We start from the raw sequence: 27,141 nt of genomic DNA on the forward strand, positions 1-27,141 counted from the left end.
CAGACTGGTCTGGAATTTTCTGATTCAGGTGCTGTCTATAGAAAGTAGTAGGCAGGGACCAGAGTGGCAGGGCCGTAGAATGGAATAGGAGACAAGCTCTGCCCTGCTCACTAGCTGCAGGCAGCCCTCGCCTGCATTAGATAATCATAGTAAGAGCGACAGCTTGGAATTCATGGAGAACTTTGCCCTTCACCTGGCAGCTTACCCTTACATGCATTTTTCATATCAACAATAAAGACTCCAGAATTTCATCTAGAAGGATTTGGGGATGTCAGGCAGTGGTAAGGGGCTCTTGAGCCTGTGTTTCATACTAAGCACGTCAGTGTGACTCAGATCAAAAGGTATAGGTTTGCAGAATTGTTAAGTAAAATGCTTTTCATTACATTGTACATGAATTTGTGAAAATATCATTCATATATTGTTCATATCAAAGTAGGTGATACTACCCCAGGCTTGCCTTGATTGCATTGCTAATTACAGATGAGAAAATTCAGCCTGAGAGTGGCTGTGTGGCCACCGTAAGATCTCAACATTTGTAGTTAGGAGGCCCAGAGGGAACTTCAGTTCCAATCTGAACCTTTTCTACACCAAGTTGGCCGTCTGGATTAGAGGGCAGGCCTCATTGTGCATTTGATGGGAGACTGTTCCAGAGGCAGCACTTGTAGAATGCTGCAATGCCACGATCCTCATTTTAGAGGAGAAGCTCAAGCCCAATTTGTGAAACTTGGGTGGTGATGATGTATCAGTGTAGAATTCCCAGGTCCAGCGAATGTCCTTGCTCAGTGAATGTCCTGCTCAGTATGATTCTGGGCAGAGGCTGGGGATGAGTCTTCAGAATCACTCAGGGATGACATGGGGTAGCATGAGTAGTCTCACCAGCTTAATCTCAAATGGGTCAGGGAAAGTCACATTCTTTGCACTTCTTATACCCCTTCTCTGCATTAAAACATGGATGCACCAAGGAGTGACTTAGAGATCCCCCCCCCCCAGGACATAAAGAGAGCTCATAGCCCAGGAGGTATTGTGACCTGGGCTTCCAGCTCTCTCGGGACATTTACAGTGCTGCAGTGACTTAAGTTTAGTATAAGCTCTTGAGAGATCAGAGAGTATCCGTGAGTATCTGCTGCTATTGGACCTAAAATGTGAGAAAAACACCAAATGTCAGTGTGTCCAGCTGATTCTTCCTCAGAGTAGTTCCCCACTACCTGACTCAGGATTTTCTCTAATTATTGAACGCTTCTCTCCACATCTCCAGGCTGCAAGTGAGGAAATCCTTGCTTCTTGCTGGACCCACGCAGACTGTGCTGAGCCAGTTCCATCTGTGCCCTTGGTTTTAACAGAGGTAGGGTAGGGCTCACTGGGGAGCTCCGGGGCTCCCAGCCTTCTGTGGTTGCAGAGAGAGGTCAGGGAGTTCTCATTTTGGCATCCCAGGACTGTGGTTCTGTCATTGTGATCATGAATGTTCTCACGGGTCTGAACAAGGGCAGAACTGTTCAGGTCAGAACTGAAATGTGGGTAGTGAATGCCACAGCCTGGGTATTGTGGAAGCCAAGTCTGAGTTCGGGTTGATTATTCTTCTCCCCGTCCTCTTGAAATCCCTCCTAAGCCACTGCCTTTCTGCTGAGTGACCTTTAAAACAATAACTGAAGACTTTGAAATGGGGTTCCTGCATTATGTAGGGTCACCAGTGTGACAGATTATGTTTGGATCAGACATGGGGGCCTGATCTGGTATTATTTTGTCTGTTTGGGATATGAAAGGAGATTAAGGTCTTGTCCCTGACTATCTGAACTTGTGATATAATTGGGGAAATAATAGTGGTACAAAGTAGTCCTCATTCAAACTGTACCACTGTCGCTGCCTATCTCAGTGGATGCTAGGACTGAACAGCTTAGTGTGGCACCTGTATATTCAGAAAGGAGCATGACATAGTGGTTATGAGGACTCTAGAGTGTAGAATACCTGCATTCAACTAGCATTTTGTCACCTGCAGGTTGGTTGACTTTGGGTAAGGTGTTGAGCTCTAAGCCTCATTTGCATGATCTATGAAATGGGCAACGTGACTGCTTGTCTCTGTTTTGAAAATTAAGGGAGGTCATTCATGTAAAGCATGACTCTGGACAGGGTCAAAGCTCACAGAATTGGGGTTGGCTGACAAGGGGAGCCTCAGCCTGGGTACCTGCTGTCCATCCACATGGCAGGTGTGTGGAAGACACTAAGTGAGCCTGTGGACTCGATTAGTGGGAGCTCTGGGGAGGCCTCAGTGTTTGGGGCACCCCGCATGGCACGAGCCCTGGCCTATAGACTTGATTCGATTTGAAAAGGGAATCCCCAAGGGTTTCCACTTGGCTAGTAGAGATGACCCTGGCATTGTGTGGTGGGCATCCTGAGCCTAGCCTTCAGTCTGGGACTGAGCCTATCAGCAGAGGCTGGGGATGAGTCTTCAGAATCACTCAGGGATGACATCTTCAGCCCTGAGCTCAGCAGTGGGAATGGAGGGTGACAGAGAAGAGGGGATTTTTGAAGGAAAACCCCCGGACACTGTGTTGATTGAGTATGGGACACGTAGAAGGATCAGTCACAGATGACTCAAGCATTTTGCTCTTGAACAAACAGCAGAAAGACTAAGAGAATTAGGGAAGCAGGAAGAGAAACCAGCCAGGAGAACAGGTCCCCTGTGAGTTTGAACTGAGGGCAGGACACCAGTGGACATGACGGAGCAGGAAGCTGCAGGTCTCGATCTCAAGCTCAGGGGACACACAATTCCCATTGTTGTTCTAACATCCTATCTTAGTATACCACAGACTGGGTAATTTATTTTTAAAAGAAGAAGAAGAAGAAGAGAAAGAAAGAAGCTTGTTTTTCACAGCTCTGGACGTGGAGAACTCCTAGAATGTGGGGTGGTATCTGGTGAGAGCCTTCCTGTACTTCATCTCATGGTGGAAGGCAGAAGGGCAGGAGAGCAAGCACCAGAGAGCCAAGAGGGAGCTGCTTTTGTAACGGGCACACTCTCATGGTAACTGATCCACTCCAGTGAGCACACTAGTCCATTGATGAGGGCCATCAGTGGCCTGATCACCTGGAGGTCCCATCTTGCCACACTGTTACATTGGGGATTAAGTTTCCAACACATGAGTTTGGGGGACACATTAAAACCATGGTACATACTTCTGTTGATTCAGAAGTTTTATTTTTGTAAATGATGGAAATGACAACATGGTAATGTGAACATGGAAATGTTATTACCTAGCAGCTGCTGCAAAGACCTGGCATTTCTGAGGCAATGCCTTCCTCTTATCTTGAGGAGTGACCTCAGGCCTCCTGTCTACTTCTGGGTATTTTCCTGTCCCCTTTGGACATGACTTTGGCCTACTTGTGAATTTTTAGGAAAGATCTGTGACTTCTACCTAAGGTCTTAACCCTTCCCCTTTTCTTTGCAAATGGATGACTTTGGACACAGTTAATATCCAAGTGTAATACTACTATGAAGAGACAGACGGGAGGAAAGAGTTGGCTGGTCAGAAGCCATCAGTGCTGCCTTCCCTGCACGAAGGCCCACGAAAGACCTGAGGATAACATCTGTGCCCTCAACCAAGGAGAGTGTGGCCCACCCTGAAACCAAAAAAAAGCTCATATAAGCAGAAAAGCCCTGGCCAAATCCCCCAATGGGGTTTTCTTGCATTTCCCAATAAATGGACAGCAATGATCCCGTTCCTTTTGAGCACTGAATTTGTATCAGACACTGCTCCAGGCTCCCACACACACTTCTTCACTATAACCCTAAAAGGCACATAATAGTAACTTTGCTTTCATGTAATAACATTGAGACTCAGGAATTCACTAATGTCCCTGAGAACATAGCACAGTATGTGAGGGGATTGAAACTTGAACCCATGTTGGGCAGACTTCAACCCCTGTTGTTTAGGCTCAGGAACTGGGGATTCAGATTAGGGGAAGAAGGAGAGATACAGCACCTACTTTCTTGGTTCCTGCATGACATTGACATCAACGAACCCAGTCACTCCCTGGCCCTCACCTGTATAGTTGATTATTTGTGCCCTTCCACAGCCTGAAAAATGCTTGAGAGCAGCCCCTTCAGTGAGCGGGAGTCCTGGCCCAGGGGATTCACTTATGAGTACCGATGCCTGGTTCTTCACTGCTGAGGTGAGCAGGAACCTTTCATTCAGGTGACTCAGAAGCTGAGGGTCCCAGGGACATACCTCCTTCTTCATGATCGGATTTGGATTCGGGCAGTAATCCTGTTCAAGACATACGTGTACCGATGGTGCACACCTAGTGTCTCAGCCATCTTTGCCCTTCATGACTTCTTTTCATGGCACAAGTTTTTGCAAACAGGCATTCCCCAGGATCATGGTATCTGAAATGCCTTTGTTTTACAAAACTATCAGGTGTCCCTTGCCTTAAAGACAGACCTACTTGCAAAAAAAAAAAAAAAAAAGGAATATATGGAAAAGCATAAAAAAGAAAGTGAATCTCTTGTGATCTCATCACTCAGAAATAAATGCAGTTGGCCGGGTGCAATCACATGCACCTGTAACCCTGAGAGGTTGAGGCAGAGGATCATGAGTCAAAGCCAGGCTCAGCAACGGCGAGGCACTGAGCAGCTCAGTGAGACCCTGTCTCTAGATAAAATACAAAACAGGACTGGGGATGTGTCTCAGTGGTTGAGTGCCCCTGAGTTCAATCCCCAGTACCCCGCCAAAAAGAAATAAATGCAGTTAACATTTGTGTCCTGTTTTCCCAGTGTGTGGGCACATATATCGGCAGGATCACATTACAGATGACTGTTATCAATATTGACAGTTAGTCCAGAGAATACCAGGCTTTTTACAGGGTGCTTGATCCTGGCACTTGCTGGGAAGCCAACTCTTTTCCTTGAAAAGTTTGTATTTATGGAAGAAAAAATTCCAGTATCTTAATTCTGTATCAGATGTTCAGCTTTTCCAGAAGATTGTTTTATTGTCTCTTCAGCACGTGAGGACAGGGACTCTGGCTTCTCAGAGTTGCACTTAACACCTCAGGTTTACTTTCTCCCTTTCCATTGTATAATCTACCATTGTGTGAACATGAATTAAGTATAATGTATCATAATTTAGAATTCATTACCATTCTGTCTTGTGAGATTGTTCATAGTAGAAACGGGCTGTCACGTGTATTGTAGAATACTATGGAAACTTCAATAGTGGCCGTGTGCCAGCCACCCAAAATAAACCCGAATTTGTTTTTGTATATAATAAGCTTTCAAATATTTAGAACCAAAAATGTAAAACAACTCACAACAGATTAGTGGGTGGATAATTAGAGAGAAAATAGAGACAGATTGTTTTGAAAGAAATTACTAATGGGGCAAAAAAGCCAGAAGAGACTGTGAGAAGTGGCAGCCCGGGTGGGGGTCCATACCTTATAAAACCATGAGAAGCAGGTGTGGAGTTGATTGTGGGGTGTGTGAAACCCAAACTTGTGTGTCCAGTAGTGCCAGTGGGCACTAGTCCGGGTGATAACCCCTGGTGTCCTGACAAGGGACAGAAGATCAAATCAAGTACAGTGGGCCCACGTGTCAGCAGATCTCACACCTGTGGATTCCAGCAACTGCAAGAAGATTGAAAAGAGTCTGGAAAAAAATTGCTTCTGTACTGAACGTGTCCAGACATTTTTTTTCTCATTGCATGATGCCCTTAACAACAGAGTATAACAATTATTGACACAGCACTTCATATCATATTAGGTATCAAAAGCCATCTTTTCAAACATCAGGCCCTATTATATAGGGGCCTTGAGCATCCTAGGATTTGGTATCCATGGGGGAATTCCAGAACCATCCTCTGAGGATACTATGAGATGACTGTATTTCCCAGTGACTGGCATCTTGATTGCTTTTTATCATCTCAGTCTTCTTCAGCTTTTTAAAGAAAAGAATGCCCTTCCTCACCAAAGAGTTACTCAAATTTTACAATACAGGATCCTACACTAAAAGTTCAGCCTGGGAGTGCCAGTGAAATCTTCTTAACACGTTTCTGACTGTGTTTCCTCATATGGCACCCCCACCACCACCTTTTTAGGTTTTGTTGATTTTTTTAAAGTGTTGGCAATTTTTATTTCCATTATATAAAAATAAAATGTTTAAATACAAATAGAAGACAACAAGAATAGTAACGGTATTAGTAAAACTGATGGGATCATGAGGTTTTTTTTAAAAAACATCTCATTCTGTGATTTAAAAAAAAAAAAAAAATATATATATATATATATATATATATATATATATATATATATATATATATATATATCTAGAAGGATAGCTCAGTGGTAGAGCACTTGCCCAGCATGCACAAGATCCTACGTTCAAAAAATTTTTTTTTCTATTATGAACAAACTTTAATTTTATAATCAGGAAAGAAAAATGAATGTTTTTTTTTAAAGCTAAAACTTTCTGTTAATATTTCTAACATTTTATAAAACATCTTTTGTTGACATTCTACTAATGATAACCACCCAATAATGTCCCAATTTTTTCTTCTTGTGAAGTCACTTATAATCTTTTTGACTTCAGAAATATTAGTTATTTCAGGAAGATTTTTCAGAGAAATCTGGTGACCCTGTACTTGAGATATCAGGTATTTTTTATTTACTTGTTTTTCTCCCTCTTCAACATAAACAATTAAAATTGAAGTATTATCTGCTGAGATACCAAATTTTTTCAAAGCCTCTGAAATATTGTTGTTTGGGGAAAGGTTGAAAATAATTTCAGTAAACAGAGTTCTCGTCTTCATTTTTCCCAGTTTGTAGAGGTGAACTGCTTTATTTGCTGCCACAAGTATCTGAAAAGGATCAAGAATCACTGAAGGATTTATCAATGCACCATCAGTGGTGCCTTCCATGGCCTTTTTTCTCCAGTCTCCAGCATTTTTTACATCTTTAAATAACAGAAGAGTCACTCTGCATTCAGGAAATAGGTCCAGCTGATATGCTAACTGCATTTCATAGATAAACAGGATTGTACTCGACAAAACCGACTGGTCCTGGTCTGACGGGGCTAGGTTTTGTCCATATATCTAAAATGTTCCTTTACTCCATTTTAACGTCTGTTCCAGACATAAGGCTTCTGAGGGGCATTGTTGACTGGCATAGTGCTCAGTGATGGCTACGGAGACCCTCGCATTGGAGCCAGGCCTCACCCAGCTCATGCTGGTGGCCCTTGTCCTGTTCAGTCCCCTGCCTTGTGTTCACATTGCTCTCTGTAGGGGAGTGCAGGGGGCATTCAAGGATTCCTGTTGGCCCACATGGGGAAGGGCTGGATGGACTTTGGCCTGAGTAGGTGGGGCTGGGAGTTGTTCTCCATGTCATCCTGTATGTTCTCAAGTGTCACCTTGTGTCCAGAAGTTTGTTTCTCCAAGATGCTTTTGCTGCCCCTTCTCTGCTTTTGAATTCATGGGCTGTGTGAATGCACCCAGGCTGTCCTGTGTTCTCCCTGCCTTTGAAGCCAGGGAGGGCAGCTCCTTGTGAGGTTTGAGGTTTGAAGCCACCTGCATTTTCTTCAAGGAAGCAGGCAGGCTGTTTGCAAGAATCTTGCTTGCTTTTGTATTTGTATTTTTTTTCCTCTTTCCACATTTTTTTATTGGTGCATTATAGTTATACATGATGATGGGATTTGTTGTTACATATTTATACGTGCACACTATATAATAATATCATTTGGCCAATCATTCCCCAGCACACCCCCTCCCTCCTCACATTCATCCCCGGTCTCTTTCCTCTACTGATCTCCCTTTGATTTTCATGAGATCCCCGCCGCCACCTCCTCTTCTTTTCCTTTTCCCCCTCTAGCTTCCATACCTGAGAGAAAACATGTGACTCTCGACCTCCTGAGTTTGTCATATCTTGCTAACATATGGCCTTTAATTCCTTCCATTTTAAGGGACCTAGATGGCAGTTGATTGGTCAGCTTGTAAAATTTACAAGTGGGTATTTGTAATTAGAGCACAAATAATAGTAAACATGCAGTCATTGTCAATTAGTCATTACTAATTCAAGTTGATCACATCTGTAATGTGTAGCCGGGTGTGCTGATAAGAAAAACTCAGTAATGGCAAAAGTTGGCTATATGATGCCCTGAAGGACCACTTGATTCCCTTGTGGTGTTTTTTTTTTCTTTCAAGTATACATAGTTAGGTTTTAAAAGTGAAGTCTATTCGGTGGTCTGCACAATCTGTTGGATTCTGGAACAGGCCCTGCAGTCGTCTCCTCCAGTGCTTTTCTGTGGAAGTCAGGCAGTTGGCCTAGGCCAGGGCTGCAATCAGTCACAGCAAAGCCAGGAGCAGGCCCTTCATGCCCCAGGCTGGACACGGTTCACCACAGGCCACCAGAGCTTTGAGGCAGAGCCCAGGTGCATCAAAGCAGCAGGTAGGAAGCCCCAGGAGTTCCAGAGGACTTGGCATCTGTCACCTTTGTCCACCTAATCCAAAGCAGCAAGAGAGCCATCAAGCTCTCCTGTCCACCTTAGCTTGGGCAATTGGACTGGTTTATTCCCTCCACTAAGACCTGTTTTGTGTTGACTGAGCATTCGCTCTGTGACATTCACAGACAGCCTTGTATCTTAGCTACCCCTGACTCCAAGATCAGGAGGGAGGTGAGACCTGTCTCCAAGGAGCATTTTAAGGACAAAACAAATGCATACACACCTCTGTCAATAAAGCCCACGTCACCAGGCACGGTGGTGCACACCTATATACCTAGCGGCTGAGGAGGCTGAGACAGGAGAATCGGAAGTTCAAAGCCAGCCTCAGCAACTTAGCAAAGCACTAAGCAACTTAGCAAAACCTTGTTTCTAAATGAAATATGGAAAAGGGGCTGGGGATGTAGCTCAGTAGTTAGGTGCCCATCCACCCAACCCCCAAAAAAGAGAAAGCCCACCTATTCTGTCTTCCACTGGATCCTCCTCTGCCCCTACCCTAACAGTTAGCTCATCTATTGCTGACAGTGGCAGCTGTCATTTGCACTCCTGCTGTGCGCCATTCACTGGTCTAAGTACTTTTCTCAGCTGTCACTCCCTCCTGACAACGCCACACTGCTGCCCACATCCTGTGTTAGGGAAGACAAGTGTATAAAGAGAGATGCTGTAGCATTCCAGAGGTCAGGAGCTGCAGGGCGTGGAAGCCAGGTTCCCAGCTGGCTCTGAGAAAGTCAGCTGAAGTACAGTTCAGCTGGGTTTTTGCCAGCCATTGCCACCTGCCTCTTCCACCATGAACGTGCTGTCCCTGTACTTGTTTTTATTTGTCACATTTCATTTTATATAGCAGGTGTAGTCTTGAAAAATTGCATGCATGCTAAACTTTTGCTGGTGGATTGGCACTTGAAGTCATGCTTCAGAATGTCACGTCTAATCCGTGTCACGTCTTGTACACCCTTTTGCATATTCAAAAATGCTCATGCTCCTGGATCCAGTATATGTGTTGAGAGATACTAAATATGTATTTTTAATTAAAAATTATAATGCAAATAAGTTATTTTCCTTGGCATCTGTGTTACTGTTTGACTTTCACATTTGTGAGAAAAATCTTACATTTCTAAACCATTTTTTTTGTTTGTTTTCAATCTTAAATGTTCAGTCATATTATTTGTCTGTCTGCTCACAAAGAAATGAGATTTCTTATCACCAAGGATGGAAATTCATATTATGAGACTTGGACATGGGGACCCTATGTCATGGTGATGAGGGTGGGGCCCTGGGTAGGCCTTTGCCCCAATACCTCTGTCTCTAGATGTGTCTACCTGTTGGGAAAGGTGTCTCTCCTGGCCTTTGGTACCCTCTCCCTGAACTTGGGGATAATGGCAGTCACTAGGATGTTTCACTGTAGGGTGCATATACCTTGAAATAATAAAAGTAAATCTCTGGCTGAAGTGGGGAATGGAGAACATGGAGATGGATTGGGTATTAGTGTACCGTGGAGCCATCAGACAGCCCAGCACCTTCCCACCCTCACCAGCAGGCAGTAGGGTCTAGAAGAAAAGGTTGCAGGGGGAGATTCGTGTGTTGTGTGCAGGAGGTGATGATCTTCCTACTAATGCTGTGGCTGCTATTGTTACACACCAGTGTGGAAAGACTGGCGAATGTGAGTGAGATCACAGTGATGAGACCGGAAGTGGAGTTCATTAATTGAGCAGGCATTTATTGAAGCCTGTTCCCTGCTGGGCCCTGAGGCCACAACAGTGACAACAGGTGACCTTGTGGGAGGAGAGACACACAGTGAAGTGAGGCGGCTACTGCAAGGGCCCGTGGGAGAATGGCCTTTATACGAGGCCAGTCCCTCAAGGGGCATCCCATAACTCAGTTTAGTGCTATTTGTAGGTCTGGGTGCTCAGCAGGTTGCGGGGTGAACTCTCCTTTGCTGTGGAAGAAAGACCTGTGCTTTCCTCAAGACACTGTCTCCCTGCTCATGTCCCCAGGGTACTTCCCCACAGCTTTGCCACCTGCCATCTACTCAGGGAGATGGGAATCCATTGTGCATTTGGAAAACATGTTGGCTTTCATTTGTAAAAGCTGGAATTAACTTACTGGGGGGACAGAGGTTACTGGGCCAAGTTCTTACCCAACTCGTCATCTCCTTTGTTTGTAGCACATTCTGTCAAAGGGTATACTCTCCTCTCTTGCTGTTCAGACTTAAGAAAGTGTGGATGAGACTCTGGTCCTTAGCGACCATAAGCTGAGGATTGGAGGATCATCAGGATTTTGTGTGTGAAGTTGGTGCCCAAAGAGACAGAAGACCCAGGAGGGTGGTGGGGTGCACTTGGTACTCTGGGTCTGCAGTGGTTTGGACTTTATAGTTTCTCCTTTAAGCGTATCTGTTTCTAATGGTGAGTCCACAGTGCCAGGTAGAGAGTAGCTCCTGCTAGCAGGACACTGGGAAGAGAATGTTGATGGACAAGTTTTGTTTTGGTTTTATCAGCCTCATCTGGACTCTCTTGCTCCTGCTGTGCCTGGTCTCCTCTCTGCAGTTTCTGAGTTGCCTCTGGAGCCAGCTTCCCATGCTTCTGCCCTTGCCATCCCAGTGTGTGTCCTGTGCTCTCAATCTCCACACGGCACCCTGGGGCCTCCCTTATATTTTGGAGCATCTCCAAGTCCTGCTCATAGCACCACAGCTACCTTCTCTGCCATGTGCACTTCTGTCCTCATCAGGCTCCTCTGCATTCTGCAGACTCAAAATTCACCTGCTTAGAGGACCTGCCAGACCTCTTTTCCTTATTACACTTGTTACAGTTGGTCACCTGGAAATTGGGTGTGTGTGTAAAGGACTTTCTTGCACTAGTACGTGAGGTTTGTAGGGTCAGGGGGCCATTTTCTTCAAGATTTATCTAAGACTCAGTGCAATAAATGAACAAGTAGGTCATTCTTAAGAGCATAGGGAAGAAAGGAAGAGGAAAGGCGCAGCTTGGAGTCTCCATGAATTCTTGGCTATGTCTAGCACAGTGCTTCAGAAGGCATGGGAGGTCAGCTATAGTCAGAGTTTGCCCCTCGGGTGCCATTCCTTATTAAGAAGGACTCTGATAGTTTGCGGAAACCTCAGAAAAAGTGAACTTGTCCCCTTGTCTCTTGCCTAAGCTCATACTATTTGGGCAGTGACTACAGTCAGAATGTTCTTTTCAGGTGCAAACACTGAGCATCTATGTGTCCTCTGCCTACCCCCAGTGACTGCTGCAGTGAGTGGAGCCAGGCCAGATGTATCTGGTGTCCTGGCCTGATTGCCAGGAAAGCATCCTTTTCCTTCCACATCCCTCTTCCCACTGCCTTGTAAGCAAGCAGTTAGTGACATCCTTGAGCATTTCTGTGACAGAAGAAATTGATAGCTTTTGTGTGTGAGTCCATTTTGACTTGAATTTGACTTTGTTTGAAATCAGTTTGTATCAAAGAGCCTGTCCCACTTTCTGGAGCACTGTTGGCATTTCTCTGACAGCTGGTACCTGAGCTACTGGCCATGGTGAATTCATTGGTGCCCATCTGCAGCCAGACCTGAGAATCACAAGACACTAGAGTTGGACTGCATTGGTGGGTGAGGCCTGGGGCCTGGGGCCACTCAGCACCACAGACTTCTCATGACAGCCCTTGCAGTAAATCCTTTACAGCCAAGATCCTCTGAGCCTAGGAAACACGTGCCCCATCCATCCCCTCAGCTCATGGATTCCATGAGTGGGCATCATCCCATCCTGCTACCACTCCTCCCCACTCCCTCACCCAACCTGGGTAGCCCCAAACAAGTGCCCTGCCCTTTTCAACTTACCCATAGAAAACCCCTTTTCAAGTGGGAGTCAAAAGGCTGGACCTTTAGGAAGATGGGAGGGAAGAAAGTGAGGGTGTGTGAGGGGTAGGTTTATTTTTTAAGGGCTCTTAATTGAGGGGCCAAAAGTCAGCCAAATGTAGCTAAAGAAAAAAAAAATTAAAGCAAGCTCCCATGGTTGGAAATGTTCTGGATTCAGGGCTCTGTTCATAGTGCGGGCTCTGTTTTCCTCGGGCTTTATTCTGCTCACATCTGCCCTGTCATTTTTTCTTTTCTTTTTTTGTTTTTTCAATTTTTTTTAATATTTGTGTTTTTGGCTGTAGTTGGACACAATACCTTTATTTAATTTATTTCTATGTGGTGCTGAGGATTGAACCCAGGGTCTCACACGTGCTAGGCATGCATTCTACCACTGAATCACAACCATAGCAGCCTCCCACCCCCACCCCCACCCCCACCCCCGCCCTCACCCCCGCCCCTAGTCTCCAGGAGACAGTATTTTACCCTTGACTGTGGCATGGTCCCAAGAGTGCTGGGACCTCACAGGCGTCATGGGTCTCTCTGGGCCCAGCAGGGGTGCAAAAGGCACATGTGGATGGTAAGCCAGGTGGAACAAGACCCTTGGAAGAGATGAGTTTTGTTGAACAAGAGAAGCAATGAAGGGTGCTGGCCAGAGTAAAGCAGCAGAATCACTGCAATAATCTGACATGGTCACCCTGTCTAAAAGTCCCCAAGTGTTTAGTAAATTTGAGTTTTGTCTTTTTACTAATTCTCATATTTTAATGATAAATTTTTAGACTGGATACTCTCTAAATAAGTGGAAACTGATCTTACTAGCATACCTGGAAAACTATACACAAATCAATATGAAAGGCTATTAGAAGCCAAATATTGAGTGTATCCTAACACTTATGTGAAAATTTGCTTTGGTCACTTTGTATCTTAGTCAAATCTTCTTGGCATTTGATAATAAAGGCTTTTCATAATTTTGGGTTGGGGGGTTAGGAATATAGCTCAGTTGGTAGAGTGCTTGCCTTGCATGCACAAGGTTTGGGGTTCAATCCCAGCACTGTAGAACTAATAATAATAATAATAATAATAATAATAATAACTATAATTATTATTATTGGTTGGCTTTACAAGTAAGTCCTTACCCTGAAAGGAGGAAATCCCCACAGATTAACCTCTAATCATAACTCAATATAAATAGTATATTAAGAATAAGTAAGTTTCTAGTTAAACCTGGTTGACATTACAGATCTGATTAGTAGCAGAAGTTAAATGATTTTGCTATAGAGCTCCTAAAACCTGAGTGCACTTTGTCTAAATGAATTGGCTTGAATATATTTCCGAACTATCAAATTCATTTGACGTTTTATCTTAAATCTCCAAAACTCCAGCTGGAAGATGACAGTCAGAGCAGGTTTTAAAGGCGTCTGTTATAACATCCCTTCATCTTTGGAGGAGTATATAAAAGATTTTGACTTTAAAATTGCTAACATTAATAATGTATGACATGTTCAAGCTTTTATTAGAACTCAATCTTTAATGTATGTAATTTTATTCGGCAAAGTTAAAATGTACTTATTATTGTCAATAAAAAATGTAACTCGGGATCAAAGATCTAATAGCCCAATGCCAGAAAAATCATCACAAAAGCAGTATAGTGTAGTTTACCTTTTAATGCAACTCCGCTACTTGCCACTTAAAATGCTGCCATCTGTCTGCTCGTAGAGCAAGAAATATCATTCCTGTAGTGCACATTATTTTATTAGTAATAGTATTAAACGTGGATAAAGTCATTGCACAAATTGAGGCTGGTCTTGTGTGTGATGGCTACAGTGGCGGATGTGTTAAGCAGCTTGATCACACCCTTCCCTGGCCACAAACCCCACTCATCTTAGTCAGCTACTCTGCTCAGGCTGGCCCTTCTAAGGCTCTGTCTCCTGTCTCATCTGCAGAGCACTTGGTTGATCACCTTCCCACCCAGGAAACTGCATGCAAACACCATGGCAACTGCTTGAGGTGAAAAAATGTGGGTACAGGATCTCCTGCCCTTCCCCGTCTCCTGGCAATGCATACCTGAGACCCCAGTGCCCGGTCTCCACAGCAGCAGCCCGGAAAGCTCTAGCCAAGCTGCTCTGGTCTGCATGTTTTTGTGTCCCCCGGATTCACATGTTGAAATCTAAACCACCAATGTGGTGATGTTAGGAGGTAAAGCTTTTGGAAGATTATTAGTCATTTAGAGTGGAACCCTCACAGAGAGGCTCCAGAAAGACTCTCTCCCCCTTCACCATGTGAGGTCACAGGAAGGTGCCCTCACCAGACACCAAATCTGTCAGGACCTTGATCTTAGACCCCCCAGCCTCCAGAACTGGGGGAAACTTCCGGTTTTGTATAGGCCACCCACTCTGTGGTGTTCCCTTAGAGCCGCCTGAACAGATCAGGGTAACACAGTGGAATTTCTTCTCCATCTTAAACACTCTAGTTTAAAAAAAAAAAAAAATTAGTTCTAAGGATTAAACCCCTGACTTCACACATGTTATAAAGCACTCTTACCACTGAGCTGCACTCCCAGCCCAACACTGTAATTTTATGATGATCAGTTTAAGGAGATTGAGGTTGTGTCTGAGCCTAATCTTTAATGTAGGCATTAAAATCCTGCTCGCTGTAGAGCACATGCCCCAGGAAACAGAATCTTGCTATATTCTGTTTTGTTTTTTCATGGTGATATCTATTCTTTCTTTGTTCTTTTTTCATGCAGAGGTGTTGTAGCTTATACATTATTGAGCAAGCCATATATAAAGTCATTACTTTGAAAAAATAAAATGTCACTTCTCCTGACCTACACACAGCTTGCCAGCAATTAGGAAGATTTGATAACGGTCACATTCTAGACATTCTCATCCATAATACAATTTACTAAAGCATGTTGCAGGGACACCCCCAACCAAATGCTCATATACTAGGTGAATTCTGTACAGTGGGATTTTCTGGCTAAAGTGAGACTTGAAACAAGAACGTATCCTTTTAATTCTCACCTAATGTCTGGCTAGAACATTAGTGTACCCCACGCCTGGGTAAGTACACAGATGGCAGGCATTGGGCTATCTGGGTGTTCTCTTGGGCGAGGGCTCACGTACAGAGACAGTGGAGACAGTGGTTCTGCCTGAAGCACATGTTTGTGGTCCGTCCATCCTGGGCCAAGGCTGCATCAGGAATTCATCATTGGGCCCAAAGTGGGCAGTTTGCTACAGACAGCCCTGGGATGTACTTGTTCTCCTCACATGAAGTGTACATAAAGGCTGGTAGAAGCTCTCGTGAGGCCACATTGGGGTTACTTTTGGTTTGTTTCTGGTAGGTAAGCGTGGACTGAGTGAGGAGTGGGTGTGAGGGCCTGCCTCTCTTGTTGAGCACATACGTCAGATTGTAGGAGGAAAAATGTCATGGTACCTTGTTAAAATGAAAACCACATTGGAGTTCAAATTGTGCTTCCATTACAACTAGAAGAAGTAAGTGATAGGATTTCAGTGAAAGAATAGAGGTAAAGCAGATGCTCAGGAAAAACACATACATACACACACACACACACACACACGAGAGAGAAAGTGAGGAAACAGTGGAATTCCCATGCTCCCTCTTTACCTTCAAGGTCACAGGTTTGCCTTCAAATTGGAGCCATTCACTGGCGCCTAGGCCCCTGGGTACAGTCCAGGGACTCAGGTCTAGTGCTGAGCTGAATTTTACTGCCCCATGTTCACGTGCTCAGCAGCACTGTCCCGTCTATAAGACACACAGGCAGGCTAAGTTCCGCTCCAGGTGAAGAAGAGTGACAGGGAGTCACCGAGCCCCCGTAGCCTGGTCCCACATAGGTCATGCGCTTGCAGGCTGGCCTGCCGCTCACATTGCAGTTTACACAGTTATCATCATACAGAAAGGACGGCCACCCTCACTATTGGAGTATTTGCCTTTCTCCTCTTGTCCCTGGGACATTGCTCAACCACCTCTGTCACTTCCTCCCCCAGGAAGCTGCTTTGTTGTGTTCCTCCAGCATCCTCAGCAGTGGGGAGGGTGGAGCAAACTACATCTTGCTTTGCCAGCATGAAGGGTCTGGTCCCTTCTGTTCCAGATGACCGTGGCTCTGGCCATTGGGCAGGATTAGGGTAAGGAGAAGACTGCAAGAAAAAAGGGATTCCTTTTCTCAGTAGCCCAAGACTTCGCCCCACTCACACACTGCCCACCCAGCACCCACCCCTCAGCCCCTCCCAGTAGGCCTCCCTGCTCTTCCAGGGCTCCCACCTGTGACTCGCGCACATCTCTTATTCCAAATACTGCATCTCAGCTCACTCCCACCTGGGGACACAGGGACTCTTTTGTTTCCCAGAATCAGAGGAAACATCTCTGCTTGGGCAGGCAAGTGGTTAGGGAGGGGGACAGGACCTTGACACTCCAATTCACAGTCTTGGGAGCATTTTTCTATAGAAAACATGCTCTACACCAGCTCCGACAGAGCTGTGCATCTTGACTATAATGGATTAAATAGGCTCATTATTGGGTACACGGGTCTGTATCTCTTTATTGGCTGGTGCATTCAGCTGGTTCCCTGACCTCTTTCAGCCTCAGTTTTCTCATCTACAGAAAATGACCTCATCCCAGGACTGTCGTGAGGGTTCAGATAATGTCAATTTCTATCCCCAGACAGCTGCTGCCTCTTGAATTTCACTGCACCAATAGCTACATAGGGCATCCTGCCATGGGAGAATGTCCGATTCCATGTGCCAAACACCCGGCAGGAATGCCTTCTATCTTGGTGGCCATCTGGCACCAATGCGATCATGGCCCAGAGTCTGTAAAGAGAACTTGGGCTGTCTTTTGGTGCAATATTGTTCTGAGAAAAAAAGAAATTCAAAGTTGCAACTTGTTAGTACAGATAATAATATTTTTTTCATAGAATAGTTCGTGTGTTTCATGTACATCCTTAGAACTTAGATACCTGTGATGGGCTGAATTGTATACCCTCACCCCCAGATTCACATGTTGAAGTCCTAATCCCCAGTACTTTGGAATGTGGCTGTAGAGACAGGGACTTTAAAAGGGGTAATTGAGTCAAGATCATGAAGGTGGGCTCTAATCCATTGTGACTGGTCTATAAGAAAAGACGAGGACTCAGTCGCCTGCATAGGGACGACCTGTGAGGTTTCAGGGAGAAGATGCACTCTACCATCCAAGGAGAGAGGCCTCAGAAGAAACCAGTCCTTCCAGCACCTCGATCTTGGATGTTTAGCTTCCAGAACAGTGAGCTGCCAGAGTGTGGCACTTTGTTACTGTGGCCCAAGCAGACTAAGACAGCAGGACCATTGCTGTCCCCCTTTTAGAGTTAAGGAAACAAAGGCACACAAGATCAAGAGCACACAACTGCTACGTGTCGGCCTCAGGATTCTTTCCAGGGCTGCGCTGGCAGTCATTCCAGTTCCCTTAAAAGGGGCTCAAAGACTGTAAGGTCACATTGGAGCCAGGTTTTTGCTTCACATGTTTGATATGTAGAGTGTTCTAGTCTTTGAGCTCTAGGAGGGCAGGAAGTATGACTGTCTTCATTCAGAGTCACCAGTGGCCAAATTAAATTATTTTGATTTGAAACAAAGCAGTGAAGTAGCATAATCAACAAGTCAATTTTGAAGTATCTTTGAAAATGTACTGCAATGGCCAGTGTCTCGTATTGTTGTTTTCTCCTTGTCCGGGCTCCTCTATCTTTCTGTCCTGATGTGTACTCTGAAACTTGTTCTCTCAAGACTTTCTCCAGTCATTTTTATGAGTCACACATTTGACAAAGTTTATTAAAATAATATTCCTATTTATTTTTTTCTTTGCAGTGCTTGGGGGATTGAACCCAGGGGTGCTTTACCACTGAGCTACACCCTCCTCCCTTTTTATTTTATTCTGAGATAGGGTCTCACTAAGTTGCTGTGGCTAGACTCAAACTTGTGTCTCTTCTGCCTCAGCCCCTCCAAGTAGCTGGGATTACAGGGATGGCTCACTGTTTCTGGCTCTAAATGTTATTTCTTGGCATTTTTGATATCAATAAAAGTTGTATGCTGCTCTGCTTGGTCATGCTCTTTCAGCCTGCTCTCTGGTAAGGGTCTTTATTTCCTCTTTGATGAGCTTCTGGCAGTGCTGTCTTCTGGGCAGAAATTTAAATATTCCATATCTGAAATGCTTGGGACCAAAAGTGTTTTGGATTTAGGATTTCTTTTGGATTTTGGAATATTTGTATCTACATAATGAGATATCTTGCAGATAGGACCCCAGTCTGACTAAACACACAATGTATTTGTATTTTATGTACAACTTATACCATGACCTGGAGAACATTTTATACGATATTTTTTAGTGTTTGCATTTTGACTGACCCATCACATGAGGTCAGGTGAGGAATTTTCTGCTTGTGGCATGTTATTGATGCTAAGCTTCAGAATTTGGAGCACTTTGGGTTTCAGATTGTTGCATTAGAGTTGCTCATCCTTTACTGTCTGTGAAGCAGCAAACACCCATTAGTTCAAATGAATTGGTGTATTGACTTTAAATCCCATGTGAGTGACCATGTCTTCCCACATGCCTCCGGGCCCTGAGCTGGGCTTGTGTCCAGGCTGCAGGATCTCAGGCCTGGGCTGCCTGCTATTGGGGCAGCAGCCCCAGTCTGCACAGCTGAGGATGCTCACTAGACAACTTTTAACTTTTTTGACCTCCTGCCCACTGCAATGTGGTGGAAGGAAAACTAGTCCTTAAGAACAGTCCTTCAGGCTAAGGAATAAAAGGAGAGGGAGATAAGCTACCCATTAAAGTCCTTTGGTAACATTTTGGAGGGAAAAAGGTAACCTTAAATGCCTGTAGTTTCCATACCATCAAAACCTATACCTTGACAGGACTGGTGAGCCTGCAGCCATATCTCAGGAAAAGCTGAGACACAAGGCCAGCCCTCCCTGGGTTTGTGGTTTGTCCCCAGCTCCAGGGACCACTAAGCTTTCTTCCCCTAGAATTCTGTGCATTTTGATTAGTTTAAGACATTTTTTCTTTCAGACTTTTCACACTTTTTTCCTCACAGAGAGGAATATGTTTCTCATTGCAAGTTGACACTGATTCACACATGTGGCTAAGGAAACCAACCTTGTCCTATTTTTGATGCACTTGGAGATTTTCTGTTTTATTCCCTTAAACCCAGTATATACCTGCAAGCTGGTTGCAACCCATTCAGTCAATTCAGTGACCCACCTGTGGGCTTTGAACCACAGTATGAAAAATTCTGCTTCCAATTTAACACATCAGCTAATTTTTTCTAATTCAAGTCATAACACTGGGAAATTAGGCCACTGTTTTGAGAGAAGACAAAGTACAGAAGGGGAATAAAAGAAGTCTCTGGGTGTCTGCTCAGAAGGGCCAGCATGCCACCAGGCAGCCTGGGAAGACAGATTGGCCCAGGAGTGGAGAGGAGGGCATGCAGGCTAGAGACTGCAAGTTCTGCTGACTGAGACTTGACCCAGGTAGAGTTGGATGGGTCTTTAAATTTAGATCATTCAGTCCACTTCCTGCCTGGCAAGAATGCAGAAGACGTTTCATCTGTGCCTACGTTTATACCTTATTTTTCCTTCTGACAAGTCCAGGGTTTCTATAAAACTGAATGGTCCTTTCAGAGTTAAACGAAGCTTTCCAGGGTGTTTATTGTTCTCTTTTGTTAGAGGTACTCCGGCAAGGGTAGGTCGTTCTAGTTAAGTCTCATCTGCACCATGCAGCTGTCAGCATTTTATTTTCAGATGGTCTTTGGCTTTGGCAACTGTCCATATGCTGCCTCGTGATGCACCCACACGGGGCGGTGCACCCGAGGCTGCAGAGTAGGAGTTGGTGCCCACTGAGCCCTTGCTGTGTCTCCACAGGCCTCGGCAAGACCCGCAGGAAGCCGAGCGCCAGGGATGCATCGCCGACGCCCAGCACGGACGCCGAATACCCCTCCAATGGCAGTGGCGCTGACCGCATCTATGACCTCAACATCCCCGCCTTCGTCAAGTTCGCCTACGTGGCCGAGAGGGAGGACGAGCTGTCCCTGGTCAAGGGCTCGCGCGTCACCGTCATGGAGAAATGCAGTGACGGCTGGTGGCGGGGCAGCTTCAACGGGCAGATCGGCTGGTTCCCCTCCAACTATGTGCTGGAGGAGGCGGACGAGGCTGCCGCCGAGTCCCCGAGCTTCCTGAGCCTCCGGAAGGGCGCCTCCCTGAGCAACGGCCAGGGTGCCCGGGTGCTGCACGTGGTGCAGACGCTGTACCCCTTCAGCTCCGTCACCGAGGAGGAGCTCAACTTTGACAAAGGAGAGACCATGGAGGTGATCGAGAAGCCCGAGAACGACCCAGAGTGGTGGAAATGCAAAAACGCCCGGGGTCAGGTCGGCCTGGTCCCCAAAAACTACGTGGTGGTCCTCAATGACGGGCCAGCCCTGCACCCTTCGCACGCCCCGCAGATCAGCTACACTGGGCCCTCGTCCAGCGGGCGCTTCGCAGGCCGGGAATGGTACTACGGCAACGTGACGCGGCACCAGGCTGAGTGCGCCCTCAACGAGCGGGGCGTGGAGGGCGACTTCCTCATTAGAGACAGCGAGTCCTCGGTAAGTGCCCTCTGCTGCAGGCGCTGCGGGGCCTGGGCAGCTCCAGGAGAAAACAGTAAAGGTACCTAGTCACCCTTATCCACGGTTGCAGTTACCCACTGTCCGCAGAGGTCAGAGAATGCTTCGCAAAAAATTCTGGAAATAAACTATTCATAAGTCTTAAGTTAACTTTTATTATAGTGCACTGTTATGATTGATCAGTATTTCATGTATCCGTGGGTTTTGGAAAGTGCCCCCACCAGAGGAGGACTGCTCTGTGTAGGTTGCACAGTAAATCTCCTGGGGGCCATTCCCTTTTCAAAGCATGGGAATGTCCCTGAAATAGGAAAGGGTGTTTGGGGCTTCATATTAAGCGGATGCATATGATTTGGTATAAGGTTCGCTACTCACAGTTTTCGTAAACCCGTGTTCGCTGTACTATCTGTCCCGGGTAACCACTTACTCTCCTGGAGGTGGGGGGTCAGTAAAGTGGGTTTTAGCTCATGAAAGTTGTTTTTCCCCTTCACTGGGTTCCCCTCTTTCTATTTTAGAGACTCAGACATGCTTTTCTCTGCCGGTTTTCCATTCTGCCCATGAAGAAGGGCCTGGTGATGGACTGAGTTTGGAGCTGCTGGGTCCAAAGCACTCAGAGTGTTCTCTGCATGACAGGCCCCTGGTTTCTGGAGAAGCCTTTTGTTGGTCGATTAGTTTTTCTTTGTAAAGCATATAATCCCAAGGTCATCTCTGCTGCGGGCGGTGGCACCGAGCTCATCTCTGAAAAGCTTTTAAGGCACTTACGAGCTGAATCAAAAAGAAAACTGCAGTGCTTGAGTGAGATGAGTTTTGTGGGTGTGAAGGGAACCTAATGGATGAAGCCACCTGCCTAGTGGCAGCAGATCCACTTCCAACAGGCAGCAGATTGGGGGTTTTTGTTTGGGGTGGGCCTGCCTGGAAGGACCAGACCATTTTCACCACACAAGGCAGACTACTTGTGTGCACTTATGGAAAGACTTAACTGCTTTCATAGACATCTTTCTAAATACACCTTCAATATAATAAGACTCACCAAACAAGAGTTTTGAGCATAGTGTCCAGTGTATTCGAGTTTTACTGGTTCTAGCAGACTTTGGTTTCCTCTTTTAAATGTAAGCCATAAGGCTTGTGTGTGTGTGTGTGTGTGTGTACTTAGCTGTGATTATCCTCTGAATAGGTTAATACCATAGTGTGTGCACATCCACGACTCCTGGGACTGATCTGAGTACAGTTCACAGTCCTTCAGAGAGAGGAGCAACTGTGATCTGTCCTTTGAAGCAGAAGGGGCATCGTGGTGGTGGAAATCAGACCCGTTTATGGTGTCACATCTCTGCAGGGTCAGCTGTGGCCTTAGAAGTGCTTGGACAGGCAGGCTGAAAGTCGACTACTTCTGAAATCTGAACTCTGAGATTTGCTTATCAAGCTGCCATGGTTTATCATTTCTGGCAAGACATCACATGAAATTGTCCTCGCGCGACGTAAGCTCTGTGCCTGGCTCCCTTAAGATCATGTTCAAGGCCTTCAGGAAATTAAGGACAGCAGTGTTTCTAACTGTGGAGCAAAAACTTAGAGAAGAAAATTCTCAAAAATCTATTCCAATGTAAAGCACTCCATCCAGAGTGCTTCTCAGAGTCAGAACATAAGTCCCTGAGCTGAGATTTATGAGTCTGAAGAGGCTTCTTGGAAGGGAGGGGAGCAAAAGAGAGCTGGCAGTGCAGAAGCACCGTCCCCTTCCTTGTTCTTTGTGCGTAGGGAAGTCTTGAGAAAGAGGGTGGGTGAGAAAAGTGTCCTCCAGGGTTGCCGGGCCTGGGAGAGACTGTTGCTGTTCTGTGGAATGCGTACAGGTGGCCATCACCATCCGGCTGCAGGACCAAATCCTTTTTGATAAGGAGGGACATGTATTATCCAGGTTCCTTCTCAGAACTTGAATATACCCCACTGCCTTGTCCATCTCACATTTTTTAGAGAACAAGCTAACTTTATCTAAATAATGGAAGTACAGATTGTTCACATTTTGTTCGAACTCTTTTTTTGGACACCTTCCCAGATTTTTTACCTCTGCCTTAGGAAACTGAGGTAGCACACACTGATTGTGAATGGGCCGAGGCTTCCCTGGGACTTGTATCAGCTCTGCCTATGGGGCAGCTCTTTTCTGGCCTGCAGCTCCCTGTGTGCTGCAGGTCAGCCTGTCCCCATGATTCGTGCTGTAACACATCCTGCTTTCCGCTGTTAGCATGCATGCCTCGTGCCAAGGGGATGCTGCAGGGGCTCTAAGGCATGTTGCTTCCTTACTGCTAACAGAATAGGCCAGTTTGGCTGCATTTCTTGTTTATAACCAGGACTGTTCTCGGCTGTCATCTGCAACTGCTGAAGATCTGTCCTGTTGGACAAGTGGATAAATCCCTTCTTGTTCATTTTCTGTCTTCTACTACCTCCTTTTGCTTCCCCTCCTTTTCCCTTTTCTCCCCCCCCCCTCTTTTATTTTATTTTTCCTGTCATTCCAGCTCTTCTCAGGGGTAGCCTATGTTTTGCAGCCACCACCAGGCCACTGGTTCATAATGTGATATAATTGCCTGTCAAAGTATGTGGGGACAACAGGGTGTCTAAGAGGCTCAGACTTCCTGTAGAACTCATAGACACATATCTACATATCATTTCCTGTTTCTTCCTTGCAATCTTTGGCCAGGGACTTCCTTTCAAGGGTGTTTCCTGACCCCTGGAAAGCACAATTTGGGGGAGCCCATCTTCAAGATGTGTATCATTTGCAAATATCTCCTGAGAGATTGCAAATATACAGGAGCTAGACTCTTGATTGAAGACATTTTACATTTTAAAGTGGCTACTATTTTTCTCCTCTGAAGAACAAAAATATAGCCATCTCTGAGCACCAAGAAGTCTGTGCTTTTTGAGGAGAGAGGTGCATACTTCAGAAAAAACAAGGGAAGAAGTTTGCCACATCTGTGCTGTCTGTCCAGTGTCCGGGAGGTGCGAGGTTCATTGGATTCATCAAGGAATGAAGGACCAGCAGACCTGCTGGACTGCTTCCCAGCCCGAACCTCCACACCTACCAGCTAGTGTTCGTTTCGGCCTCTTTTCCTCCGATTCTCCTCTCCCATCTCCAACCACCATTTCTCCTTAGCAGCTAAAGGGGATGCAATATTGTTTCTTCCTCAGATTTAATTTAATTATCTGACCTCTACCTGTGAACTAGACCTCTTGAATTTAGAAAATTCAGATATCCCCCTGCCCTGTTCACTCACCTTACATACGTGTCCACATGGATTCTTTGGATACCATTAGGAAGCTGTACTCATAATAAACTTGATTTCTGGCCAGCTGTGTGAGCTGTATTTAGTTTCTCAGTTACTACATCTCTCATCCTTGCAAAGGTGGTTGAGAAAGTGACAGGTCACATGGAAGATGAGGTCTGAAAAGGCACAGAACCGACCAGGGTCATGTGCTGAATAGCTTCAGCTGAAGGTTTAGGAGGTCCTGTCCCTGTGTATGACTTGACATCCTGAGGAAGGTGGGTTTTCCCTTGTGTGTGTCATGCCTACAGTAAGTATTTAGATACCTTTTTTTTTTTTTTTTTTTTGGTCACACATCACGTTTGTTTCAGAAAAGAAAAACTGTCTTGCTTAGGAAAATGTAACATATATTGTCCATACAAAAAATAGATGGGCCTTTTGTTCCTCTTATTATTTAAACCTCTTAATATTACTTGACCAGGAAATAAAAGAATTAGAAGAGTTTCTTGCTCTAGTTTTAAGATTTCTTATGGAAATCATTGCTGAACACAGTTTCACAATCCATCTATAAACAGTGATTCACACACTGTAGTATGTGTCTGAATCCCTCGGAGGCTTGTTAAAACAGATTTTCAGGGCCCACCTACAGCATTCCTGATTCAGAAGGTCTGGGCCCGAGAATTTGCATTTGGGATGCATTTCCTTGGTGACACTGCTGCTGGTCTGAGGGCCACACGTACGTTCTCAATGGCTTATACTTTTTTTTATAGCAGTTTTTAAGGTCTGGGGACCACATTTTGAAAACCTCTGGTTGCTATTTTACATTATTAATGGTTTTATACATGTTTATAATAGTTAACTAAAAGACAATTTCTGCACAATACTACATTTCTAAGAATTGTTTAAAAAATGTTTAAAGGTGAAAATTATAACTCTCTCTTAAGGTTTAATTTTGGGTAGGACTATTTATTAGCTCTTGTTGAGTGGAACTCATCTCCCGAAATGTTTTTTCTTATAACTTTTCTTTTTACTCTTTTGAGTTTGAAAACAAACTATCATCTATATTTTCTTTTGGAGAATTGGAAAGAGCTCAATTGCCAGAGCAAAGTGTAAGCTGCTCCCAGGCCAGCTCAGAAGATGAGATGCAATTGGATGAAGCCCTTCAGTGACCTACTCATCAGTCCCCCTGGCCTGGGAATTGGCACTGGGACCTCTAGGTGTTTCCTCACACCTGAGTTAATGTTAACAAGAGCAGATTACTGTGAGCAGTGCCTGTGGTATCTTGCATCTTTCTTGTTTGAAAGATACCAAGTTTTGGGGGGCAGAGGGGTAACGGAGATTGAACTCAGGGGCATCAATCACTGAGCCACATCTGCAGCCCAATTTTGTGTTTAGTTATTAGAGATAGCTAGAGTCTCACTGAATTGCTTAGCACCTCGCCGTTGCTGAGGCTGGCTTTGGACTCATGATCCATCTTTCTCAACCTCCCAAGCCATTGGGCTTACAGGAGTGTGCCACCGCACCTGGATAGCAAGTTATTTTTTTTTTTTAATTTTTTTATTTGTTCTTCTTAGTTGTACTTGACAGTGGAATGCATTTCAATTCATAGTACACAAATGGAGCACAACATTTTAACTCTCTGGTTGTACACAGTGTAGAGACGCACCATTCGTGCAATCATACATGTACCTGGGGTAATGATGTCCATCTCAGTCCACCACCTTTCCTATCCTCATAACTCCTCCCCACCCTCCCCTTTGCCCAATCCAGAGTTCCTCCATGCTTCCCTTGCCCCCCACCCCCATCATAGATCAGCATCCACTAATCAGAGAAAACATTCGGCCTTCAGTTTTTGGGGATTGGTTTACTTCACTTAGCATAATACTCCAACTCCATCCATTTACCTGCAAATGCCATAATTTTACTCTCTCTTAATGCTGAGTAATATTCCATTGTGTCTATATACTAGTTTCTTTGTCCATTCATCTATGGAAGGGCATCTAGGTTGGTTCCACAGTTTAGCTATTGTGTATTCAGCTGCTGTAAACATTGGTGTGGCTGTGTCACTATAGTGTGCCAATTTTAAGTCCTTTGGGTATAGACCGAGGAGTGGGATAGTGGGTCAGATGTTGGTTCATTCAAAGTTTTCTGAGGAATCTCCACACTGCTTTTCCAAAGTGGTGTGGCTAGCAAGTCATTTTTAATCGTCAGGCTTTTTGCCCATACCAAAGAGAAGTTTTAAGCCTGAATTTTTCTACTTTTCTAACCTTTAACCCGTTTAATCTTAAAAGTGGAACGCTCTGTAAGATCATTTAGTGTGACTCTTCGGGAGTTCACTGCTCATCGCCTGTGTCCTTCACTGGATACCAGGTGAGCCAGACCCTTAGAGACAGACCCCTGCCCCTCAGTCCCACTAGCTCTTCAGTACTCACTACGAAACACCACCTGTTAAAGAAGCCACGAGTCTCACTTCACGGTGAGTTCTTCGGATGTAATCAGTGGCAAACCTGATGAGTATATTATTTGTGGTTTCTTTTGGGCCAGTGGTCTTTCTCCGGAGGCCTGGATTTGCTAGTCCTGGGTGGAGTTGCCTGTCATCTTCACACACTGGGACTAAATCACACGTAGTGAGCAGGTGGAGAGGAACTGGCCTTTCAGTAATGCAGAATACACCTGAGAATCTTAAGACTTTGACCTTAAAACCGTCCTTTCCTATGAAAATTGTTGGATTTTTATTTGTGCTCTATTATATGTAAAAGAAATAAACACAGGTAAACATCCCTAACCCAGAAACCCAAAGTCTGATCATTTTTGAGCAGTGACAAGGTGACAAGTGAAAAAGTTCCTTGCCCTACCTCACATAACCACTGAAGTCTCAATGCCGGTGCCAAAAAATACATACACACACACACACACACACACAAACGTTAAAATTATCTCCAGG

General features: G+C 45.1%; 1 protein-coding gene and 1 pseudogene across 1 annotated transcript in view; one reads left to right on the forward strand and one right to left on the reverse strand.

Annotated features, from left to right (window-relative positions):
• Positions 1-27,141, forward strand: part of Nck2 (NCK adaptor protein 2) — a 144,576-nt gene that overhangs the window by 106,952 nt on the left and 10,483 nt on the right. The window contains exon 4 of the mRNA XM_026411345.2: positions 20,216-20,937. Coding sequence (XP_026267130.2) covers positions 20,216-20,937 — 722 coding nt within the window. The remainder of the gene's footprint in view (positions 1-20,215; positions 20,938-27,141) is intronic.
• Positions 6,472-6,998, reverse strand: LOC113198573 (EKC/KEOPS complex subunit TPRKB-like; annotated as a pseudogene).

The sequence above is a fragment of the Urocitellus parryii genome, chromosome 12 (assembly GCF_045843805.1).
Source record: "Urocitellus parryii isolate mUroPar1 chromosome 12, mUroPar1.hap1, whole genome shotgun sequence".
Lineage (NCBI taxonomy): Eukaryota > Metazoa > Chordata > Mammalia > Rodentia > Sciuridae > Urocitellus > Urocitellus parryii.